The sequence below is a fragment of the Balearica regulorum genome, chromosome 1 (genome assembly GCF_011004875.1).
Source record: "Balearica regulorum gibbericeps isolate bBalReg1 chromosome 1, bBalReg1.pri, whole genome shotgun sequence".
NCBI lineage: Eukaryota > Metazoa > Chordata > Aves > Gruiformes > Gruidae > Balearica > Balearica regulorum.
The window spans coordinates 54245116-54271346 of NC_046184.1; the positions used below are offsets into that span (position 1 = coordinate 54245116).

Sequence of the window (26231 nt, forward strand, 5' to 3'; positions counted from 1 at the left end):
GAACATCTCTTCCAGCAGGATTAGGCTATTCACTGCCTGGAATTCGATCCAAAATCTGTAATGTTTGGAAAGATAAAGGAGAGATCTGGGTTTTGGGGTTTTTTGTTTGTTTGGGGATTTTTTTTTTTTTATGGCTGATTCTTGTAGTACTTACAAACCAACACAAGAGGGTGGTATTTACATGGCAAAGCAGCTCACGAACTGGATGGTGATGAAAAACTGGTATCGTAGAGGATCCCTATTTATTTCTCTGTCTTAGGCAGAGTCCAGTGCTGTATAAATAGACTCTTGCAAGAATGAAATCAATGTACTTATCTTCATATCGAACCAGTAGGTTAGTGGTATTTCACATTGGCAGTAAAATTTTTCATCCTGTACGTGTCCTGGTGAGAAGCTCCTTCATGATCACTTGACATGAAAATTTAACGTCCATTAGAACCACTCATAAACTGGATTTTCTGCTACATGAAAAAAATTTGTTCAAAAGATTATTTTTTTAGATTTAAATGAAAAGTGGAAACTACTGCAGTAGTCGAGATGCGCACAATAGTTACTTCATAGTGTCACAGTAAATCTAATACACGCATGAATGTTAGTCAGAAAGCTCTTACAACTTTTTTGTGGGGTCAGCATATTTTGCAAAATTACAAAAAATACAGCATGGTTAAAACTAAGGAGATTAAAACTAACTTTTTTATTTAAAACAGCTCTGTTGTCTTCATGAGGAAAAAAACATACTCTCTGGTGTGAGAAGAGTGCCAGTGTTTTTACTTTGTCCTTTTTTGTAGCAATTTCCTCAAATCTCCCAAATACCTTCAAGTTTGATAGCTCTAAAGCAGTCTAAGATCAGTGGCAGAGAAGTAGGAGTACAGATCTTGGGTATGTTGACTGCTAAGAGCATTCTTACAAAGCAGGAAGAGAGTGTGCATCTTCTGTGGGTCTAGTGCAGAGAGGCAGTGGTGGAAGCCCAGTAGTGAGAAATTGTTAATTCTATGGGGCCCTTTGGTAGGGATCCCCACAGGTAAGAGGAAACATCCCTAGAATGCACCAGAGAGAGAAGAATAAAATGAGTGAGCATACGGGTGGAGATGGAAATGCTCATTCCCCATGGAGGAAGGGAACTCTCCCGACTGGTATTCTTTCCTGCTGGATGCTTGAACAAAATTTCTTATCCTTCACAAGCAGGACAGGATTGGTCCCGCTGTCAGCACATAAAGATTAAATCCCTCTGAGACTCCTGGGTCTCTGGAAAACCTCTTGGCATTATTCCCAGCTATGGTAACGGGTGGCATGCACAGTCAGTCCTGAGCCAATCTCGTAAAGTGATGTGAAGGGCAATTTTACTGCTGGAGAAGGTAGGGCAGAGTCATTCCTTTTGGAAGTAGTGTGAGGCTTGCTTTAATAGATCGGTGGAGAGTCTAACATCTCTCTCTGTTCTTTCCTGTGTGGAAGGCTGCAAAAGCAGAAGCGATCTGTCTTGCCCCTTGATGGGATCAAAGATTGTCCTTTCTCTACAGTTGCAAGAATAACAGAGAAGTAGAGCTGCTCCTTGTAAAAAGGTGCAGAGCCTCCTTGAGAGGAGTGACTCCTAGACAGCTGGCCACCTCCCTTGATTTGGAATGACAAGCCATAGAAACACTTGGCACTAAAAAAGCAAAGGTCTCACCACACCCACATTCTCACTGGCGCCTCACCTGCCACAGGTATGTGCATTCAGTTTCAACTAAGAATATCTCAATGCGTTGGAGGGGCAGGAAATAGTTTCGTATTGTGACTACGCAATGAGGGCTAGATCAGAGGGTGTTTGTATAACTTAAGTGGAGTAGGGAGTGTCTAAAGATGTATTTGGTCAAAACAATTTTCAGCCAGGATAAAGCAAAATCTGTAGCTGATCTAATGAAGCATGAGGGGGAAAAGAATGGAGTGAGACCTGTCTCTCTCAGTTCAGAAAATACCAGCACTGGTATGTGTGTGTTTGCATACGTTTGTACAAAACTGATGCTAGTGTGTGTGTTCAGTCAGGAGGACTCTTGAGGGGCAGTTCTGAAGAACGCTTCTCCACTCACCTCTCGAGTCTTTGCACAGCAGGCAGCTGAAGTGGAGGATTAACCTTAGCATGTGACGTAAGGCAGGATCAGGCTAACACTGTTTTAGTTTCAACCATACAAAACCGACAGGTTAAGTCCCAACAAAAGCTGTGTTCTTGAAAGATGTTCAGAGGGGATGTGTGCAGTTTGAAACAATTCTGTGCTTCCCAAGTCCATAATGTTAAGGTGATTGATACTTGTAATATATATTTTAAATAATGTTTTATAGATTTGATTTTTAATATTGCATAGGTGACTACCTCAGGAAATAAAGAATGGCGATATAGTGTCTTTCATTTAAATGTTCTAGAGCTAGCAGAAGCAGGACGATCCTTTGGAGGGGAGGAATAAAATTAAACATTGATGTCAGTGTAGATAACTGACCTCAAGGTAAGTGAGGATAGATGCAAAAAATAGCAGTTCCTGCAACCACACAGTGGTCCAGAGCAGAAGCTGCACTGAATTGACCTGTCTGAAATGGATTTGGCTGTCTCAGTTCCCCAGTGTCATGCACCTGCTGCCCAGGGGCTGCAAGAGAAGACACGGCCAGGAAAGTGCAGCTGGGAACCAAAGTGGGGAATCCAGGGCTTTTTTCTGTGGTGGCAGCTTGAGCCTAAGTCTGCTTAAAATAATCATGAGGAACACAGCCTGTTTAAGGACCTGGCAGCCCACCTTCCCCCCTGCCCCAAAAAAAAGTAGAGATGACCAAGGGGGAGAGCTAGGTATGACAACCGTAGCAACACCATTAACTTGTGCTGAGAAGAGGCTCAGTTTAGGAGGGAACTTTCAGAGTAAGAAGTGATTGGGAATCTGGAGGGCCTTAGTTTACAAGGCAGGACTGAAATTAGTAAACATTCCCAGTTTAGCCAGGCACTGAAGAAGGAAAATACCCAACATACTTAAAAGCCCTTGGAAGTACTTAAAAAGGAATGGAATTGATTGTGTGACCTGTGAAATACACAGGCATATACCAAGCATTTGGATCTTGTATAAATGTGAAGTTGTGGTTTGCCTGCAATGGCATGTGAGGAGCTTCTGTAAACGTTCAAGTGAGCCATTAATTCTTGCAAGTGTTGCAGAGCAAATGCTGTAAAAATCCAGCTTTGGTGCCAGAGGTAGTCATTCTGAATTCTTACTGCTCTTGCTTATGCACTTAACAGTAGATAGTTGGGGGGGGGGGGGGAATTTTGTGTCGACATGGAGAATCAGAATATGAATTTCTGACAGAATCCCTAGCTTTGGGGTTAACTCCCGAGCTTTAAAAACAAATAAAAATGTTAAAAGACACTTTCTTAGTCTTCAGATGGCTTTTTTTTTTTTTTTTTTCTTAGCTGGTCAGACTATGAAAGGTCTGTCTGAATAACTATTTAAAAGGGAGAGCTAAAGATATTTTGTTCCTCTGGCACCTAAGAAATGGGAATGGTTGCTTGCGCTCTAGCCCAGGGATGAATACAGCCATTCCTCCAGCGCTGTATCTCTTCCTGAGGACCCTTCAGATATGGAAACTTAAGATGATGACAATAGCACTTTCTCTCTGCTTCCAAATCCTCCCTAGGACACAAGTACATGCCTACCTGAACATGATAATCAAGTATACATCATATTTCATGGTAGGATGTGTGTTGGATTGTGCCAAGGTCATGCCTAGTTGTGCAACAGGAGACAGTGGTACTGTGCAGTCTTCAGCTGTTGACATTGTAGGTCCTCAGGGAGGGGTGGATGCCCTTGGAGCTTGTTCAGCACTTGTTCGAGGAAGCATCTAGAAGCCTGAAGCTGTGTTTATTAGAGGGTAACACAGGGTAATTTTGCATGCCCAAAGGGAGGAGGACTATTTTTATCTTTTTCTTTCTCTGCTGGAGGATCCTCATCGTTGCAGAGCTGTAGATGCTGCTCTGTTGCCTCTCTCTAAAATAAAGTCTAGGAATAGGACTCTTGTCAAAAGTTTCTGCCTTCTCTTGGGCTTTGTGCTTGCTAAGGGAAGGGAAATGCAATGGGGGCTTTTCATGCAAAAAGGGGAAATGTTCTGTCTTCCATTCAAATCCTAGCAAAGGCAGAAAAAGAATCCTGTTGACAGACCTCTCTGAGATGATTCCTTCTGTCCATCACTTCCTCCTCCCTATTTGATATTGTCAAGGAAGGCAGTTTTTTTGTCACATGTTTCCTATTTGGACTGATTTAAGTCCCCTTTAATCCTCCTCAAGATTTTCACCCACAAACACATCTCTGTGTAAAGAAAGGCAAATAGCAAAACTTGCTCTGCAAGTCATCTGTGTGAGGTAGAGGGAGGGTTGCATGATAAGATTGAATTGCTTTGGTTATGCTGGCTTTCCAGAAGAAAATTATTCCTTTGTGTGGTGTTTGATGTACATCTGCTCCATCCCATGAACAGGGCTAAAACATGAAATTTCTTGCCTTTGATGTAGGAAAAAGTCTTCTGTACTCTCTTTCCTGCAGTAGCAATGTAAGGGGCCACAGGATCTGTGGAGCGAGCCTGCGAGAGAACGTGTGGAGGCTTGTTCAGTGTTATTTAAAGCAACAGAAATTAAGGTATCCCAGTCAAGCATGTAACTGGATATACTTGGTCTTCTACTGTCTTTATTGTGGCTCAGTTGAAGGGAGTTTATAACAGGAGATACATAGCCTGATCCTTGCCAGCTTCTGTGCTTGATGTATCATTTGCAGGGAAGTAATACTCCCTCAATATGGATTCAGAATGATAAATTCGGCACTAGTGATTTCCTATTGCTGCTGCTCGTGCGCGTGCTCATAGGTGTGTTAAACTTTTATCTTGGTGAACGCCAGAGGCTCCCTTTGGTTGTTAAGAACTGGTCTTCTCCAAACACAATCAACAACATGAAGCAGACAGCCTAACAAACTCCTTTGACAGAGCCTAGGCAGAATCAGCTTTCCATTCCTGCAGTTGCAGGTCTCAAGATGCCTCTCAGAGATTCTGCAGAACTAGGGACTATTTTCCGTTAGATACACTCAAGTCATATATGTGTGTCTTAGTTTAGGCGCTCTCCACCCGTTGGTGAGAATTGCTTTAGTATTAACTAGGAATCCTGGAGTCACCTTTCCAATTTTCAAGAAAAGTTTAGATAAAAATGCAAACTTTTAAAAATGCAAACACAGTATTGGCTATGCTCTCCAAAATGAATAACATAGTGAGGAATGGTTATAAAAGGTCTATGGAAGAAATCTTGGAAATAGATCTGCTAGTCTGTTCTCTCTAAGATAAAATTTAGAGATAGCCTCACTTCTGCCTGTGTTCAGCTGCAGCCAGGCTTGCTCATCTCAGCTGAGTTTGTTAAAGAGCCCGTCCTTGCAAAGCATGCTGATGTTTTGTGACCCTTTGGTTCTTCCAAGGCTCCTGTTCAGCTATGACTTCTCTACTCCAACTATACTGCCTCTGTCGAGTTCAGAGAATGACTTTTTGAAGATCCATTATCTGAATGCCAGGCTACCTCCCCTCTTTGAAAATGCCAGTGCTGCTTTCACAGGTCAGATGCTGCCATCTGGTCTGGCTGATGCACAGCTCATTGTGATTAGTGAGGAATCTATCTCTCCATCAGGGTTCTGTTAAGCTGATGGAAGGGGCATTGCTGGAATTGCTTTCACTGGTCATCTTGGTCTTGTATTTGTGCAGACTGTTTGTGAGTATGTGACTGCTGTGTTCCTTTGAAAATCCTACAGCAGACAGTTGTGTCTCTCTTAAATTCAGTAGAAGCAGCAGATGTAGAGGAAGACATGGCTAGTGCAGGGTTCTGTTAGCCTTTTGTTGTTGATATACCTGTTGTGCAACAGGAACACAGCTTGCTGGAGGGTATAATATCCATGAAATCTTTGGTGTCTTTATCTCTGTATCTTACATAGCAAATAAGACTTTCTTTTTTTAAAACACAACAAGCCCTTTGGAAAGCTAATTGCTCTGTTCTTTCTTGGAAAGGAAGGCAGAGCCCCTGAACCAGCCGTGTTTGCTTGCTGTGTGCCAAGCAAGACACACAGATAAAAACTTTGAGAGCTCTCCTACTTGGGCCACAGCAGTCTCCTGGTGGAAGTGTTCATCTTTGTTAGCCATGTCAGCCCTTTGCTTCTCTGATCACCTGAGATCTACAGGACTCTATTACCAATTTACATGGCTAGCACAAAAAATGCATGAGGGGAGATACTTTTCTGCCTCAAAGAGCTTGTGAGTTAACATCCAAAAATATGCTGAAGTCTGAGGAAAGGACTGTACACTGGTTATTGATGTGTGAAGATACAGGTATAAAGAGGACTGCTGGGGGAAAAGACCCTCTTAACAGCTCCATGCAACTCAACATCCAGCTATAATCTCTCTTGGTGGGAAAGACCTCTGACAAGTAGAGATCTGAAGCCAACCATGACTGGGTGATTTTGTCTTGAAGTGGCTTCTACGATCTGGACACTCATCTCTTTGGCCTTCACAGTGTCAGGACAAATATGTAAATTTCTGCCTGCTTTGCTAAAGTAAGGTAACTCTGCATCAGAAGCCATGCTGAGCCTTAAAATGAATCCTGGAGAGAAGGAAACAGCTTGTGAGCTTGTGCACTGCCCCAGGTCCTGCTTCAGCTGGAAGGCTTTTCTCTGTGCCTGAAGTGGGCAACGGGCTGAGCCCTGCAGCAGAAGCCAGGACTGCCTGACGTACAAGGCTGCGCTGGTGCACCAGAGCAGGTTAGCCTGCCTGCTCAGCAAAATCTCACTGCCTAGATAAGCAGAGTTTGGCTCGTTCTGCTCTCCCACATTGTCTGCAGGATTGCATCATTACCCAGTCCACTCCCATTATTTGATCAGATAAAGCTGACCAAAGGACTCCACTAACCTTTGGAAGCATTCAGTGACGGAGATCTTGGGGCGGTGGTGCCCGCAGGAGCACGCAGCTGGGGAGCCACCTCTCCTGTGGCTGAGGGAGGGGGAATCTCCCCGTGTGGCCTGGGGTAGGGGAACCCCTCTGCCCATGAGTGTCTGGGTACAGCCTCCCTCCTTGCCTTCAGGCGTCTCCCCATGGACTGACTTACTCCTCTGGAAGCATCGGCCAAGGCATCCCTTCACATAATTAACTGGCAACCCTGTGCTTCACTCCTGCAGCTGGCACAGGTCTGCAGAGTTCTACTGAGATCCTCTCCAAGCAAGATTTCCTCATGCTCAGCATGCCTCAGAATGTATCACATTATTAAACTTCCCTTATTTGGTGCTTTTTCTGCGGGCGTCCCATTTTCTCCCTCCACCTTTAGCCATTCCTACGCCTGACTCCCTGCCTTCACAAAGGTGGTCTGATGCATGCATCACCCTTTCTAAGCACCTTCTGCAGTCTGCCTTGCTCACTTCTCCCCAGCCTTGCCCTAGCAAGCAGCCTGCAAACAGGTCCCTAATCTGCCCCAGGGCTGATGCTTTGCTGTTCATGCACTGCAATATGGTTCTGCAGGTTTTTCTCCCAGCCGATGGACAGGTGCCTGCCCGAGCTGTTTGCTTCCAGCTCTGCCTTCCTTGTGTTTTCCAGGGTGCAGGGGAGATGTGAGCTGCCTCAACAGTTCCCGTGTGGCTCTCCCCATCTTGATGGTGTTTTAAAAGACACCTCTGTGCTTTGAAGCCTCTTGCCAGGGGAAGCTACTACAACCTCTGTGCAGGTGGATGTCCCTCCACTGCACACCTGCAGGCATATCCCACCTCAGCTATTCAGGGGACTGACTGGCATCTGTATGCACACATGTTCTAGAAGATACAAAGCAATGAGGTAAATGCTAGAAACCAATGGAGATCTGGATGGGCTCTCTGGGTAAGTCTTATTGCTTAGTAATGTAGGACTGCTTGTTAGGAAGAGATGGTTCATTTATATTCATCAACTTCTTTCAACTCATTAATTATATTAGTCTTAAATCCTTTTGATGAGTAAAGAGAAGGATGGCTAGATTTAGGGCAAACCTGTCAAAATTTTGTGCTGTCCTGAAAGGTTAGGATACATCCTAACCAGTAACAGACTCAACAGTGTCATTTCTCTGCTTGATGATTATAAATGAGTAGTTAGGAAAGTCAGATTTCAATTGACCAGCAGAGGTTTTAATGATGTGTACATCTAGATTAACCACTCCGGAGATTGGGGATTATCAGCTCTTATGTAATAGCAGACTTTTTTAATTGGAGCAGGACTGCAACAGATGTTGTGTTTGCTAAAGAAACCAGACTGTCATGTAATACATCCAGAATGTGTGTTTTGTTTGGCACATGGATTGCCACTTTCCTGCCTTTACCTCTAGTAAAAACACACTACTGATCACACAGGAGAATCATTATAGGTTGGATTTATTTCTTATTTGGGTTGTCAGGTAAGAATTAAAGTTGGTTTAGTTGAGTTCCAGTTCAACACAGCTTCAGATCTATTGTGTGAGTTCAGTTCTGGCTGAGGAAAAGCTAACCCCATGTAATGTAAGATCTAATAATCTAATGGTAACTTCACCCCAATGTACATCACAGCCCAGTAACTTGATAAAGCCCTTGGAGTCAGCAATATTTCTCGAATCCATAGTATATGTGGGATTTCTTCATTCACATACAGCATAGGCTTTTTTCTTTTTTTTTCTTTCGACATACTTTAGCTTATGCCACACATGATGGGTTGTGTTGTGTACTAAGCAGGTGATCAGAGCCAAAATTTGTAGCGATTCCTTTTGCCTTTTAATATGTAAGTACAAAGGCAATGTATTTTCTGTGTGATTAAATGAACCTCCCCACAAGTCCCGGAAACAGAGTATTGCGTGCTTGCTGAAATGCAGCGGCAATGTCTGGTGTCCAACAGCTGCTAGGTTTTACCGTGGAGTGAGGTCCAGTCTGCAGCCAGGGATTCCTGGAAAAAGCACTTTACAGCCTTTTCAGGAGAGCTGCTCATGTGCCAGTTGGTGTTTTGTTACTGAAAACAAATGTCTGTTATGGTAGTTTGAATGAACAAAGAAGGGATTACGGAGCAATGAAACAATCCTGGAAAAGGAGAAGAACCTGCTGCGGGGAAGCCGAAGCTTCCCTTTGCCATATCATGCACACATCAAGAGCTGTCCCTCATCTCCGACACTTTCCTGGATTGCTTATACTATTAGCTGAAGCTGTGTTTGCTTTTCTGAAGAGGTTGATTGGCAATTAAACCTTGACTAAACCCTTCCCTGGGGTATAGCTGTCACTTAGGGGGTGTCACTTTTGTTTACCAAGTAAAACAGCCAAGGCTGCTGGGTCTGAAGAGTAGCAAGGAGCCCAGGGGTTCCCACAGGAGACCTTGCTCGTCCTTCCACCCAGCTAAGTGAGAGGAAAGGAGCACAGCAGGGCTGGAAAGGGACTCCTTAGGTTGAGGTTACCGACCCAAACTGAAGCACATGCTTGCTTTCTCTCCATACTGCAAGCCAGAAGCTTTATAAACTTCCTTCCTTCCAGCCAAGTCCTCTCTATTTGGCTACTAATAATGGCTGTGCACTGGTGTCCCTCCCCCTAGCCTTAGGGGAACTCCTGGTTTGTCAAGAAGGTTGGAAGAATAATAATCAAGGCCAGAGACTTGGCAGTTGGCTGTATTTTCGGTCTGGTTCAGATCTCACCTCCTCCCAGCCCCGGGCACAGCATCCAGGCTGGGAGTTCTTGGAGTATGGAAGTTTCTACTTCACATTCAACAATGTAATGCTCTTTTCTAACCCAGCATCGCTGCTTGTTTAGATCCGTGCAAACATGGCAAGTTTACAATATCTTTAGTGACCGTCAAGTGAGATGGCAGATGTCCCCACAGGCTTATCTGAAATCAGGAGAGAGTTAAATGAAGGCATGAGGTGAGACAGAGAAACTATCTCAGCAGCAGATCCAGAGACATTTTGAGTTCTGCCAGCTGGTGTGAATCATCAGTGGAAATTTCCATTTGAACTCTTGATGGAATGATGGATTTTTGTTTAAAGGAGTGAGGAAGAGCGTGTGTGTTCATCCATATATGTGTGACTGTGTGTTTAAGACTGCATATTTGAAGAGTTATTGTTTCTTTGCTTTTATCAGAAGACTTAAAACAGTAAGAGTAGGAACTTTATGGACAGACTACATTTTCCAGTCAACTCTCTCTTTGAAATTTCCACTCTTTAATTCTATCACAATAAAGGGAGAATAATGAAATGGATTACATTAGGGCCGCAGCTTCATTTCTCAAGTACTTAATCTCTCTGGCTAGGATTCAAATCTATGGCCTCAAGTGCTCCATCTTTACGAAGTGCAGCCACTGAACTAGACAGCATTTAAAGAGTGCAGATCTTTCAGATCACAAAGCAAGCAGAGGGGTCCTATTGCAGTGCAGCACGTGCTAAACATCCTGCAGCGAATTTTCTATGGAAAACCATTTTGAGTGGTGCTCCTGGCTTGTGATTCTTCACTCTCTTTCTACCTGCCTGGCTACCACGTCCACCAACAGCCCCCTCACACCTTGCAAGTCCTGCATTTTTAATCTAGTTTTAATACATACTGCAACAACAGAGGCAAAAGCGTGGCTGGCAGTGTAAGGCTGGGCATGGCTGGGCTGCTACGTGTGCGTGCTTGCTCACAAGTATGCGTGTTTGTGTGTGGTTGTGTGCCCACTGAGATTAGGTGGAAACTGCAAAGAGAGGCATCATTTTACAAAGTAAGCGGCTGGAGCAGGAATGCTACTAGGCCTCTTAAACACACCCATTTAAATATCTGCCTTAGTTAAGCAGATAGAATAAAGCACTATTTCCCCCCTCATTTTCCCTAAGTACAGCTACGTGAATGCGTACCATTATGTCATAGATTTTTATGCTGCTTAACTACCTGATGCAGCAGGCATGCACCAAATGAACATTGCTATGTCTCTTAGGGAGCTTAATGTCACTGGCGATACTAGGAAGTTGGAGATCTCATAAAATATCAGTTGTGATTAGCAGGACAGGAGGAAACTTGAAAGACCTTTATGTTGATGCAACAACTGATCACTCCTGGCAAATATTGCACCAGGAGAATCATTCAAGAAAGGATTTTGGTGGGAGGAATGCAGAGCTGAACTGCAGTCCTGGGCCTCTAGTGAGGCAGTATCGGGGGATACTTATGTGCCTGTGTTGTCCTCAAAGTTAGAAAAGCAACCCGCTCACCTTAATGTGCAACGTGATGTAAGAAGTGGTAGAAAGAGGCCTGTCTTCTGCCAGGTGAAAGGAAGGTGCCCAACAATGTGTTGGCCTTTTAAATGGAGGATACCAAGCTCTGTTGCTTAGCCAGTTCCATAACCTCCACCCAGTGTGAGGGTCTTAGGCTACCACCTGCAGGCCCCCAGCAATGGTGGGACCTACTGCTATCTGTGCATGCCTGAGGAGCGCCAGACCTCCAAACTCCCAGGGCATGCCATCTACCTGTGCCAGAAACCATGTGCTTCCAGGCTGCTGCTGTCTGCAGAGCAATTCCCCTGGCACCTGGGTTGCCAAAGGGAGGGGAGTCTTCAGGATTTGAGTTAAAAGGCATTTTGTGCCCACTGAAAGCATGGCCCTAGCCTTACCCTGATGAAACGCACATTCTATTTTTCTCTCATCCCATCTCTCTGAGCGTTTGCAAGGCTGCATTGGCCTTTTTGCAGACACACTGTGAGCTGAGGAAGGGGACTGCAGCATGGGCTGAGCTAGGGGTCCCCTCATGGTTGCTCACATATGAGTGCTTGAGCTGCCCTGAAAGGCATCTGAGGAGTTTTATGGTCATACATAATCATGGTCAAGCAAACTTTACCTAGGGTGAACTAGCAAGCAGAACTGAGGCGTTGGCTTTATAAACCATTTATATGTATTATCTGGCAACTATTACTCACTGCATTTCTGCCAGGTCAGCACTGGCATGACACTTCCAGCAGTCTCCTCTCAAATCACAGGGACCCACAGACTGTAATGCCCATGGCTGCTGGAAAATGTCTGTGTCTGTGGAGCAGAGCAGTGCTAGAAGCTCCCACCTCCATTTGCCTGAGCTTTGCTGCCAAGCACCTGACACCCCAGAAGATGAAACTGCACAGAAGAGAAGCTCCTTCTCCCAAGGCTTCAGTAAGAAATTCTTCATCAAGGCTGGCACCAAAGCCTTGTGTGTTATCATGGTCTTCAGTTACATTTCCCTGAAGCCTGACTGGGATTCCCAGAGACCTACGTGTCTCCTCAGCAGCTCTCCAGCTCCAAGAGGTGACACTGGGATTTGTGGCACCCAGAGATCAAGAACTGCCCGCCCTGAGGACCTGCTCTAAACTGCAAGAAAATATTCATGAGAAATAGGCTGTGAATTCAATTACTTGACGTTGTCTTACAATTGTTCCTATTTTTCTCCCCTGCCACACATTTCCTTCAAGAAAAATCACAGCATTGATTAATGATTAGCCTTGGTTGGATAACACACACCAAACAAAACTGCCAGCTGAATCCCAGGCCATAGTTCTGCAGTCAATAGTAGATTTGTGCACAGCCTTATCGCTCAATAGGATGTGTCTGATTAAGATTAAACATGTAAATACGATTGTATTTTTTATAATTTAGACAGGACAGACAGTATTAAGTTTATGCCAGCTTTTATGCTGACTGTATAGGTACACAGATCTGTACCAGCATGAAGCTTGTTGATAAAAAATAAAACAAAATCTATCAACATTTTTTTTTCTTTCTGATGAAGTCTAAAAGGGAGGGGTGATTTATGTTGGATCTCAGCTTTGTTTTGTGTCATTGTGGTAGTGTTTGATCCAGGAGCAGTAAAGCAGAATTTTCTGTATCATTGAGCAGGGAGGTTTTGTGTGCAACCTGATTCCCAGGAATGCTTCTGGCATGGAAGCAGTCTTCTGCAGAGACTTTACCCAAGGCACTGCTGGCAGGAGAAACCAACTTCAGACTCCAGGGCAGGATGGCTGTCTCAGAACATCTATTGCCAACAGTCACCCATGCAAGAGAGGGCCCAATCCTCTCTCAGCGAGAATCTCAGCCAGTCATCTTAACCCCACGGTGTGGAGTGGAAAAGGAGGGAAAAGGGAAAACTACTCCAGGCACTGTGGGCAAAGAATACCGAAGGGAAGACCATTAGGGACCAGGCAAGAGTACCAAAACGAGCACTGGCACACAGGGAAAGCAAAGAGTGACTCCTCCTGGAGTGCTTTGCTGAGTCTCTCTGTTGGGCTTCACCAGCTAAAGATGCAGCCAGACATGCCCTCTCTCCTAAATCATTTCCCCAGCCTTGGGATCAGCCTTTCTGGGACAGAGAAAATGCAGGTTCTCCTGGATCTCCCTTGGCATGTCTTCCTTTCTGGGGGTATCAGGCAACATCCCCACCAGTTGATATGTTTTCAGATCCCTTGTTTCCTGAGAGTTATGCACTTCTCCCCAAATGTCTGTCTATATACAATACCCATTCATCCATATCAGTGCAACTTGCTGCTTTGGGAACATATCAGCACAAAAGCAGATGAGGTTAATGCCATAAAGGAGGACTGGAGCCTTCTTAGCTGCTCTGGCAAGTGGACAGGCACAGGATACCTCCAGGAAACTACATCTAGAAGAATGGCTCACTTGTAATGAGTGAAATGTTTATCAGCACAGTGATGAAAGGCCTAAAGGAGGTGATAAATCTAATTATTTTTTATAACTTGCTTACAGCCTTTAAGAGACCCTGTTTTGTTGTACAAAAAGGCTCTTCCTAGCCAAAGTGATCACAGCTGCAGATGCTCTTAGCTGATCTCCACTTATTTCTGCCTGTTCTTGCTCCAGTTTCCACACTTATGGAGTATGAAAGACAGAGTGACCCCTGCCCCTCTGGAATAGGAGCAAGTCTAAGGCACAGTTTCAGTGGGTGCTCCAGGAGCCACCCCTTACCCCTAGGTTTCCAGGTACTAGGCAGGCTGGCCGTACCTGGGATGGTGTGCAGAAATGATCCTGTTTGCAGCGCAGCAAAGCATTATGTTCTTAGTGGAGGACCAGGCAGTCTGTTTCCATTATATTTCCAGGAGGAGGGTCTTCTCACCAATCAGGGATGCTCTGGCAGATAATTCACAGGTTTTAAAGTTTCTGTTCATAGAATGTACTCAGTAGCACTGATTTCAATATTTTAACAAGTCTTCTTACCCTCTTCTTGCACAAATCTCTTCCCCTCCCAGTAAATGAACGTCTTGTACCAGGAATGTGGGCATTTAGGAGCCAGGAAGAGAAAGAGGTTGGCCAAAACCTACTCATTTAAAGAAGGGAACTTCTTTGAGAGGAGGCAGCAATCAACACTCAAAGCAAAGCAAGGCACATCACTGTTACATACTAGAAATGTTTATTTTGTTCCCGAGACTGAAAATGGCAGGGAGCAAAGCATACAGTTTGGAAGAGCTCATGGCTGCAGAGACAAGTAACAGCTCTGAAGGACACCAGTATGAGTTTCTTCTGTGATTTTTTTAGATAACATTTACTTTTTGGTTCCACACTTCTCATTTCCAAAGGAAAAGGATTCAACTCTTAGACAGGGGTTTTGGTAATCCTTGGATACATGCTTTCAGAGCTAGAGCACAAGGGATTCAGGACCCCCAGGAGAAAACCCAATGTTATGCAGAGGTGCCACATGTCCCTTTCAAGAAACGACACCCTCTGCCCTTGTCTTTGCTCCTGTCTAAGGCAGAGGTGCTCCAAGCTGGCTGCCTGGGCTGAAGACCCATCACTTCTGTGCCAAGCTGTTTCCAAGGGTGTCATAATGTTTATACCTGAACTGATTTAAAGACGAAGGAAATGGACGGGGCAGGACAGGGTGGAGGCTGCTGTAATGTTAGCTCAGTATGACTGTGATAAGTGCTGGCAGGGGGGATTTTTTCAGGGAGCAAGGCTGTTCTTGTGTTGTCAATGTACTGCATAGGTAGCTAAGCAGAAGGAATGACAGAAGCATATTCACAACGCAGCCAATATCAGTGACCAAAAATAAACATGTTATTTAGACACATTCCAGAGTGCCAAGCACCATCTCTCCCCAGGCATCTACTTACTTTATTACTTTGCTTAATGAAAGATACTAACCCAGTCCCTGAACCTCCCAGACATGCTCTCTCCCCCAGATCTGGCTGAGCTGAGAGGGGATGCAGCACTCTGTCCTTCACTGGCAGCTCAGCCCTGCAACACTGAAGCCCACGGAGCATGGCTGGCCCGAGGCACCGTGGGCAGCACTGGGCATTGGCACCCCCACGGGAGGCAGCAGGGCCAGGCAATGCCAGCAGCGAGAAAGGGAAAAGAGCACAGTGGACATAGAGAGAGAGCCCAACTCTCCTCCTCCACCTTGTCCTGCTGCCCAGGGACTGTAAGGGGAGGTGTGGGTGCCTGCTGCCCTCAGGAGTCAGTCCCAGCTGCAGTCCTTGCATCTTCTTGTCAGCCGTAGCCACTGCTCCTTCCCATTCAACAGTAGCCAGCTTGCTTGTCTAGGGCTGTGGCATGGCCAAAGCAAGCTGGTTTGCTACCAACAGGCTCCCACCCAAAGGAACTTCCAAAGTTACCAGCATTTTGCTACTGGATTGTGGTGAAATGATTTTGGAGACTTGCTATGCAATTCAGCTGACAAGTGTAAAAATCTGTATCTGAATTTATTATCTTCAGTTGGAGAGAAACAGACACTGCTCAGCTGTGATTGGGTTTGTCATGAGGCAGGTCAACTGAAACTCCCCTGGAGTGACTCTTTCTCTCCACGAACTATGGGAATCCAGATGACTACCTCTGATCTGGTGTCTACTCTGTAGACACCTAGGAGTCAATTTAATTGCCCACACACTGGTGTCTAGGACCATTTGAGATCCCCTGGGTTAGTCAGTGTGAGCTGATGCTCCAGAAGGATAGTTTCCCACAGCTCTTGTATCTTCTATGCCATCCCTGTGATGGTGACTGAGTTACAGATCACTGAGCTACAGTAACTCCAATGAACTATTTGTCTATGCTGATGCACCAGAATGAAGTCCATATGGTGGACATCTACATCTTAGTACCTACGTATGAGCTGGGCATCTCAGCTCTGAAATAGCCAGTGGAGATTCGGCACTCAATCCATTTGCTCTTACAAAGGTGATTTGAGATTTCTGAGGGTTTCCAAAATGTCTGCACAGGACTGCTAGATCTGATACAGGAGGTGTCATGGTACAGGACCCATGTGCTCCTGGAGTGGTCCCTGGAAGCTGAGCAGGATACCCTGTGGCATCTACATGCTGATGTGCAAGCAACTAAGGTGAGGCCCCAGACAATCCAGCCAACCACACCTGAGAGCATTTCAGTGCACACAGAAATAGGCACCTGCATCCAATCAGCTGGGCCAGTCTTTCTGACTTTCTGGCTATTTGGGAGCTGAGACACCCAGCTCACATTTAGGTAATAACCGTCAAACATCTAAATTTAGGTGCCTCTATCAGCAAATTGCATCCTATCCCTAAAGCAAGGTGACAGTCATCTCACCTTTCTGGTGTGATCGTCGTGCTGTTTGTACTAAGTCACGCAGACTAGCAATTCTTCTCCACCCTTCGGCATAGCATGAGGGCCACGGGCATCATTTCTCAGCCTACCTACCACAACTCAGCAGCACTTGGGCTCCTAAGTCACTTGGGAAGTTTGTTTTTTTTAAATGTAGCCCCATTTATTAGTCTTTTGAAAGTACAAGGTGTGTTTGATGACTGACACTCAGGGATTTCTCAGGCATTCTGGAAAATGCAAGTGTTACTCATCTTTTCTTCTTTTTTTTCCCTCACAAACCTGATATAATCTGACACTCTGCCTTCCATGGGGGTTTGTGTGTCTGTGTAAATGTAGGTAAGTAGCTGACAGTCCATAATGTGCTCTGACAAGATGCAAATGGGCTGGTGGTAACCAGTGACCTTTGAAAGCTTCTTGGGATGTCTTCTAAACTCCTCTCCATCACTCCTTTCCTCCTCTCATTTTTCACAGCTGACTCCTTCTTGGCTGGCTCACTAAGCCAGGGACCTACTTTAAAGTTACGATTAATTTCATGTAAAGAAACCTGTAACGTCTTTTCCTAAGAAGCCTCAGGATTTTACACTGAAATGAAAGTAGGAAGGACATGAGGAACTGTTCTAGGGCTCAGCATGGCCCACCCTGCAGTGACTGCCCTGAGCGTTGCCTTTCGTTCGATGAGCCGCTCATCCCTGCAGGTCCTCGTGTACTTCTGGGAGGTGTGCAAGAGAGGACTCTCTTGTATGTGTTTTGTGGCAATCTCCACACGTGACATTCAAAAGGGATCAGCACCCAGAAATAAGCCGGGGGCCCTAAAATAGACAAACAAACAAAATTAACATGCAGATAAGGCAACCATGCGCAGGCAGACCTCAGCACAGGCATGTACAGCTGCTCCTTTGGTTTTGGGAAGGAGCACAACCTCCACGGGGTGGGAGGGATTTCCAGGTTTAGGGGCTGTGTGTAGGGACCGAGTGCTTGGTGTGGATAGGCTCTGATGTCAATTCCTTAATCAGAATAATGAAATACTCCCAGTGAGTAATATTTAAAATAACAGATGAAGTCATGAACACGTTGGAGGTACCAGGGGCTTTAGATGGGATTGCACCGATAGGTGTGTCAGGCCAGAGGCAAAATGTAGAGCAAGGGGGGATTTGTCATTGCCTTCATTCATTAACCATTTGGGCCAGCAATTTGGACAAAGTGAGTCAGCACTCATGAGCAGACAGAACTGTGCCTTCGGAGAGCAGGGCTGGGCTTGAGCAAGACACCAGGAAGGGCGCCCGTGGCTGTCACTGGGACAGGTGGAAGGGATGAGCAGAGGAGACAGGTCCCCGCACACAGACGCAGCACCCAGCAAGAGCCCCGAGGAAACTGTCTCTGGATCCAGGCTTGCAGCCACTCTCCCTCCAGGTGCTGTGGGACCGTTTGCATCCAGCAACCTCCTTGTCTTCCACGTTGCAAGCAGTTATCTGGCAAGAAAGCATGCAAAGAGACAAAAGGCTTGGAGCAGGGAGGGGACGCACTGCTATTCATAGCCACCGTCCCCACCTATGGGTGCTAGGAGTCAGACTGGGGACAACCTTATCAGGCGCTTGGCTGAGCAGCATTCAATCCTGTCCCAGGGCTGGGACAAGCAGCGGCTCCTTCTCCACCCCAAAGTAGGGGTGAGTGCCCTGCTGACGTCAGGAGGCCTTACTTCATTTCCTGGCACGGGGACCGTATTTTCATAGCCGTGTCCTGTCGGAGAGGAGAGGCGGTGGAACTGGAATAGGCATGCTCAGCCACACCTCCTCAGCCCTCCAGCTGTTAAAGCTCCCAAGGAGGGCGAGCGTGGGGCTGCTGCTTGGCTGGGGTTAACAGGAGCCGAGGTGACTGTCTTACTGGTGCATTGGGAAGTTGCCTTTTCTAGCCGGAGCCTCCTTGTTGCCTTCTCCAGGCAGGACCCAGAAAGGTAATTCAAGGCAATTTCCTACAGGATCCAAAGCGGACCTGCCTTCTGCCGCTGGGGTTGGATGGCGCGCAGGACCGTTGCTCTGGGCGGTGGGAGAGCAGGGGCATGGGGTACCACAACAAACAGATTGCCTCCCACCCTTGGCTCTAACATGGGATTGCCAGCTGGAGCTGGGGGATAAATGGCAAACTTTCCTAGGAAGTTATTTGAAATTTGTGGCTGGATGGGTGTTATTTTATGCACAAGTATCAGTGAGAGAGGAGGCTCAGGGTGGAGGGAAAAGACTCAGCACTACAGCGAGAACCATGATTTGGGGTGAGTGGACCCAGCAGTAGTGAAGTGACTGCATCACAGGCTCCCTCGTACAGACTGCAGAGCCCCTTGGAAATCCCAGACGCTTGTGTAGGTGCCAGAGGAGCACACTTGGCATCTGGGGGGCAACACTCACCCAGGAGACAGGGCAGAGACTCTTCATGCCTCACTAGCACATCTACCCTGGAAAAAAAAAGAAAGGGGAGTAAAAATCAGCACAAGTGGCCCAGTTCTCCAAGGTGCCAAGGTTCTTTCCATCCTATTTTTTCCAAACGCTGTAGCAGCTGACTGTGTGGCAACCGACACTTGCAGTAAGCACCAGTCAAGACCTAAAGCTATGAGTGTGCTCTGTGCTGCCCTGGGGTCTCACGCTGGCTCTCTGGGCTCTCCACATGCCCCGACAGCGGGCACCAGTCTGTATCTGCCTGAGCTGTGAATAGATAAGTTTATCTGATTGACAGTAGATTTCTGTGGTTAAAATTGTAGCATTTTCTCTCCAGATTTTCAGAAAGGTTTCTTATTTCTTGCTCACAAATGTCCAGATAACTCTCAGCTATTTGTGCAAAAGATCATAAAACCCAAAAATTTTGTGAATTACGATTTGTGAAAACTCCCATGTGTGTTATTCACCAATTCCATTCTCTCCATGGGAGTCCAGAGTTCCTGCATATTTGCATAATTTGCATATTATTATTATTTTCTTTTTGAAGACCTGCACATCTCCTTTTACACAGTGAGGTTAAAAGCTGGAAAAATACTCCACTATTTATAAGCAAGTCACACTGAGGCATATGTGGGGCTGAGAGTGAGTCAGTGATATTTTCTCCCTTCGTTCATCCTTTGATTAGATCCACTGCCATTTATTGAAGACCCAACCTTACCTCCCTAAAGTCTCTTGGAAGGGTTTTAGAACCAACTCATAAACTGCAGTGTGTTGTTCTGAAGGGGGAAAATGAAGGAAAATGACATAGCGAGTACTAAACACTACATTTTGCAAGAGGAACTTTTTTCTTTTTATCTCGGAAAAGAAAGCCCTTGGTTTTCCAGTGTGGGTCACTGTTGAGGCCGGATTCCCCCATGTTTCATGCCAATATTGTATCTAAAACTCCTGTTTTGATAGATTTGAGAGACACAAGCCTAACTGAGCAATTTGGTACCTAGAAAGCCCCTGGGATCTAAACTCACTCAGTGCCTGCACAATGGGCCACAAAGTGCTCAATATCCTTGTGCAGTGATTTCTGCACATGCTTCAGGCTCACAGGAAAGTAGGGAACTTAATTCCCCTCGGCAATGGGCAGAGCTCACCTAAACATCCCTTTTCTCCCCTGGCAAGACAGGCTTAAACCAGGCTTACTCAGACAGCACTGAACTCATGATGAGACAGCAGGAATGCGCTGGGTGCATTAGAGACCTCGTCCATCCTTGACACGTGGACTCCTCAAGCAGTAACTTGGTTACTTCTCGTGCAATGAACAGCATTAGTTCTGACATGTCAGGCCTCCAGCCAGCGCAAGGCAATATCTTGGAGAGGGGACCAAGGTTTTTGAGACAGTTCTTATTGCTACGCTGCCATGAAGGAGGTGGAATATGAGTTTGGGGCTCATGGTTGGTGGCCTATATTTGCTATTTAAATCGGAGTGAGAAGAGCTACACCGGAGGTTAGTTATCTGCAGGGTAGAAAGAAGGTAAAGTTCCCCTTCATTCATACCCGCAAACCAAAGCCAAGAGTGTTTCAGAGAAAGTAACAGAGACTAAAGAAACAGAGTAATGAGTTTCCTGTTCTGCACTGCTCATCTCTGAACCTCACTGGAACAAGGTACTGATATTTTTTGAACTTGTCAAAAGAGCGTAAGCCGTATTATGACTAACAGCTGCTCTTGTATCACAAAAGTGACAAGGCAGCTCAGTCTCCGTGCTGCAGGGCACCAAGCTAACACCTGCAAAAGTGCCTCACCTTCTCCCCACTCCCCACACTCCTACGGCATTGCACAACCCCAGGCATAGTGCAGAGGTCATGCAAGGTGAATCATCTCCTGCTAAGGGGCTTGGCTTGCCCTTCACAGAGAGCCGATGCCACACAAGGGGACGGCTCTGCTCCCACAGCTCCATGTCCCTAGCAGTGTGGTGTCCTTGCCCAGTGGGGTATGGACATCTGTCCTGCCTCTCTTTCTCCTCTGCTGACAGCACCCAAGTGGTTGATATGACAGCCTGTGTCTTTTCTTCTTCTACAGCTTTGGGGAAACATTTCACGGGGAGGTTGTTCAAGAAGGCAAGAGGATGACGACGTCACCTCCCCGAGGCTGTGGCAGCATCGATGCTGACTACTACCTGCTCTGTGACATGGAGCAGGCCTGGGGGATTGTTCTGGAGTCTCTGGCTGCAGCTGGTGTCCTTGTCACCATTTTCCTCATCTGCTCACTCTTCTTTCTCATCTGTAAAGTACAAGACAACAGCAAACGGCACATGATCTCCGTCTATTTCTTCTTTCTCTTAGGCACGCTCGGCATTTTTGGTCTCACTTTTGCCTTCATCATTAAACTCAATAATAGGACTCGCCCCACTCGGTTCTTTCTATTTGGAGTCATCTTTGCTCTCTGCTTCTCATGCCTCCTCACCCATGCCTGCAACCTCAACAAACTCGTGAGAGGAAGAAAGCCCTTCTCCTGGATGGTGTTGCTGCTCCTCATTGTTTCCTTTGCCTTGGTACAAGTTGTGATCAGCATTGAGTACTTAGTCACCATGCTAGTAAACGAAAAAGACAAATTTCTGAATATGTCTGTGGAGGAGACCAACAGGGACTTTGTCATGCTTTTGATCTACGTGCTCTTCTTGATGGCTCTGACCTTTTTGGTTTCCATGTTCACATTCTGTGGGTCATACAAAAGCTGGAAGAGGCACGGGGCGCACATCTTTGTCACTGTCATGTTCTCCATTGCCATTTGGGTAGTGTGGATCACTATGCTCACAAAAGGCAACACAGTTTTAAACAAACAAAACTGGGATGATCCTGTCGTGGCCATTGCTCTGGTGTCTAATGGATGGATCTTTCTCATAATGTATATCATTCCTGAAATTTGTTTCCTCACTGCCCCTCTGAAGCTAGAGGACTACCCTCCAGAAGATGACTTCTGCCAACCCAAGTTCATAAAGCAGACAACTGGAGTGGACAACCATGCCTACACCCAAGATGAAATTGTGCAAGGTATGATGAAGTGAACGGCTCCACTGTCCCTCAACCCTAAGCACACATGCACCACTAATGAGCTAAAAGGGGTAGGAGGGCGACAAGAAAAGATTTTAAGATGATGGATAATGTAGAGGTAGGAAAAAGTTTCAGACTGATGAAACTTCAGAAATGCAAGTGAAAATGAATCTCCAGACAAGAAGGAAAAGAGTAAGGACCAATGCAAAACCAAAGATGTGTAGGAGGAGTGACTGAGTAGGAGACTGAGTGTGTGTCAGGGCTGAGACATAAGTCCTTATGATTCTGTTATGTCTGGAAAGTCTGTGTAAAAATTCAGGAGTCTTTTGTTTGTCTCTTAGCAATGCTCCAGCTTTTCAGGCCTCTCCAGGTAATACCTTGGAAATTATTTATTCCAGTTCTGATCTGGTTCCCATTATCTATTTAAAAATGAACCTATCATCCAAAAAGGAGGCAAGGAAGTCTTACTTTTCTGTGCGAGTCTCATGCCTACTTGGACAAAGCAAAACGTTTTATCAATTGAGGCTTCCCAAATCTATGGGTGGGAGATGTGACTGCATTCCCTGTGGATCTGCTACTGAGATCACATTTGTCCCCTGGAGTCAGACCTCCAGGTTTGTAAAAGAATAGCCGAGAAAGGCTGTGCTTTCCCAGGGAATACTGCAGAGAGGGTCTTGTGCATACAAGTGGGAGGGATTTGGCCAGTGATAACAGTAATTGTGAGGCAACAGGAGGTGTCTAAACTCCAAGGCCACTTATGTCCCGTTATTTACAATACCATTCATTCCTGCTTTCACAAGGAAATATTTAATAAGTCACTCACCTATGGATTTTAACTCATTCCTGCCTGCATATTGCAGAGTTTGGTCAGTCTAAAAGCAGCTGCTAACATAGCCACAGGCCCTTTGAGTCTTCCTTGATGTGGTATTTCCAAGCTACCATATAACACTAACTCACTAACTTTCCCTCCCTCTTGTCTTGTGCCTCAGGAGATACAGGAGACCTCAGCTACTCCCCATACTCTTCTCACTTTCAGATGAAGGTAAGTTCATGCCCCCCTTCACCCGTTTCACCACATGTAGGCTATCGTTCAGCTGCTGAAGGGAAGGAGAAGGGCAAAAGACAGATGGACCTAGAGCAGGCTCTGTGAAGGCAGGCAAGTGCTTCACATGGAGCCAGGCAATACCATGACACATGTTCATGGAGGTGCCTGTGGCTGGGAGGAGAGAGCTGTGACATGTCTGGGGACACGGGGAGGCAAGAGGGGCCCAAGGTAAAGTCTGAGGTTGTGGTTTTCTAAACTTCTGGATTTGATATCACATAAGAAGTCCTCTCTTTGAGCATAGTTCCTGCAGTAGACTGTGCCCTTTCCTCAGGGGATTGTGCTCCTTTCCCCAGCCCGTGCCCGGAATGTATTCCCACCAGCAGTCACTGGAAGTTGCAGTGCAGATCCAGAGTGGGCAGTCTGCATGTCCCCATGTCCATTCACCAGTCATTCAGACCACAGCCTAGCCAGGGCTAGTAGCTCACATCATAATGCCCCACATGTCCTCTGGTGACACGTCTCCATTACTGGTTTGTTCTGCCAGGATCCTTTTACACAGCCCCATTGATCACACTCTCACAAAACCTTCAGTTCTGTGTTTTGGGGGTTTTTTTTAAACCCTATTCTATCGCTTCTCTCCAGTTTTGAAAGGTAAAAACTTTCCTGCTTCCTTTTCAGACCATCGAACCCCAAAATGATTTCTCCATCCCTCGGCCCAAGGCCCGGACAAGCCCATACCATGACTACACTGGTGGGAAAGGCCCCATGTAGCAGCCCTGCAGGGCGCAAAGAGACTGAGCGCCCGTCAGCAGAGGCATGGGGAATGGGCTGCGTGGTGACAAGTGAGTCGATCCTGCAGAAGAGACAGAGTAAACCCACACTGGCAAGAGAGGAGAGGGGTCCTCTTTTCCCCGCACAGGCATCCTTGTAGCCCCCTCTCATTCCTCAAACACAGCTTTTGGACACTGCTCTGGCCATCCTGTCCCTGCTCACTCTGCTTCTTCATGGGATGGAGCTCATGTCTTCTGACAGAGGAACGTGCTGAGAAGACCTTGTCCTGGCCTATTTTCAGCAGGAATGCTGTAGGGCTAGAGCAGCAGGAAGATCATCAGCTGGGTCTGCGACTGGCTCTGCCCCAGCCAGGACTCACTTTGATCAGCTTGCGGGGATGCCCATGCCCCACATCTGACAGGAGAAGAACCAGGAGCAGGAGCATCAGCCCTACACATCTCCACTCCTGCCCACCCATTAACGCATCTCAGGTACTACCAAGGACACCTTTATCTATCCACCCTTACTTTTGTGCCCACTCCCAGCCCTGCATGGCTGTCATCCAGAGATCAGTGGAGAAGAGACAGAGAGAGAGAAAAAGCATTCCTTTTTTCTTCTTCATGTTCACTTCCAACCCCTTCCTCATCACCTAAAGACCACGGTGGAGAGGGGGAAGCAAATTTAAAGACAAAACCATCAACGCCTATTTACCCTGACACATTTTCTGATTTGTGTTCTAACATCGGCCTCCCTCCTAGCACTGACTCCTGACCACACGCCCCAGCTGAGGTCCCCAGGGTGCCCGCCCAACCCCGCAAACCCTCCCTCCCCACCCCTGCCAGGCTGTGGATCCCTGCAGACAAAACCTCTTCCATGCAGCTGCTTGCAATACCCTGGTGGGATCTAATCCCACGCACCTTGGAGCTCTGCCTCCTCCCAAGTGTGTCTGTGGCATTAACACGAACATTTCCCAAGCAGCCTGGTTACAGAGGGCAGACATCTTTCTTTCCAGGAGTGAGTGAGCATGAGCATGTGCATGTGTGTGTGTGTGTGCATGTGTGTGCGCTGTGTGGACTGCACCCTGGTAATAAGCAATGAGTCTGCAGAGTTGAATCATTCTGTAGCCTGCTTTGCATTTGGTAAATAGCTTTCCATGATATTTCACATCTAAATACATAGCGCTCTCTAAGTGGGTGTGTATGGTACACTAGTGTCTGACACAGCTATATATTTATTTAGTACTTTGTATATGGAATATTTAATTAATAAAAACCCAAACAGCCTGACTACAAGAGACTGATGTTCTTCCTCAGGGGATGCCATTCCCCTGAGAGCTGGTGGGATGTGGCAGATGCACCCACCCCAACAAAGCCCTGACAAAGATCAGGTAAGATATGACAAAAGCCTGTGAAAACCTAACAAAGACCCGACAAAAACTGCCCTCCATGGCTCACACTATGCCCACACGGTGGTGGTCATTTCAGTTGAAAGGTGAAGAAGTTGGGGTCTGGGGCCAATGGGAGGGCTACGTGACCGTCTATGACCACAGGGCCGATGTGAATTTGGCACAAACGGGGCCCCGCGAGAGAGCCGTTTTGGGTTGGTCTCCCTCAGAGCAGCGGGTCTGCAGTCGGGGGCTCTCCCCGTGGGTTGGGATGCCACCTACGGTTCATCTTCTGCACAGCCCGAGGGGCCTCATCTTCTATAGGTGAATGATTATGCACATTTTGGGTCATCCACCATAAACCTTAAGAGTTCTTAAGTCAACGGTGTGGTATTAACTCCCGAATGACATCCTGAACCTGTGGGTTGTTAAAGTTTGTGGGATTCTTAAAATGGTTTTGGTTAGAGTAAAACTTAGTTTGAATTTGATGTTATCTTGTAAAAATAAATCCTGTTTTTAGTTTGTTAGTCGGTCTGGCTTGGTCTGTGAGGTTCCGTGATATTTAAATTGGTGTAGTTGGCAGCATGGGGAGGATGTCTATAAAGGAGTTATTAGGAAGGCACGGCTGTAGTCCTTCTCCTCCAAGTTTAAATTGGATAAAGGAGAAGTGGTCCGACCCGGTAGCAGTTGTGGAGAGAATGGAGCAATGCCGCGGAAATAGTCGAGATGGGAAAAGTAAAGGAACTATGTGTGCCATCCTAGGCGCCTGCTGGATTCAAGCACAGGAAGAAAATAATGATTGCAAAAGATTGGCCACGGACAATTTAAAGAAACAACTAGAAATAAATTGTTTAAAAAGAGAATTACGAAGAGAAAGAGCAGACACATCTGTTGGAATGAAAAATTGAACGAATGCTCAATAGTACAAGTGCCCCCCCCCCACCACCACCCCCCAGTATTTTCCAAATCTGAAAATTCGTTGCAGGTGCAAATCCCGAAGATTGGGATGAGGATATCTGG

At 46.3% G+C, this 26231-nt stretch overlaps 2 protein-coding genes across 3 annotated transcripts in view; one reads left to right on the forward strand and one right to left on the reverse strand.

Moving 5' to 3' along the window:
• LOC142601518 (histone H4) overlaps positions 1–26231 on the reverse strand; it is a 370615-nt gene that overhangs the window by 101961 nt on the left and 242423 nt on the right. The gene's annotated exons all lie outside the window — the stretch shown is intronic.
• Positions 522–25116, forward strand: LOC104640300 (retinoic acid-induced protein 3). Of its 2 annotated transcripts, none has more exons than XM_075750582.1 (4): positions 522–2477; positions 21041–22011; positions 23001–23053; positions 23735–25116. In XM_075750582.1, exons 2-4 carry the CDS (start codon positions 21087–21089, stop codon positions 23825–23827), a joined length of 1071 nt encoding a protein of 356 aa, XP_075606697.1. In that variant the 5' UTR covers positions 522–2477; positions 21041–21086; the 3' UTR covers positions 23828–25116. The 2 variants fall into 2 exon arrangements, with proteins under 2 accessions (XP_075606697.1, XP_075606686.1); XM_075750571.1 differs by lacking the exon at positions 522–2477 and adding an exon at positions 18278–18497.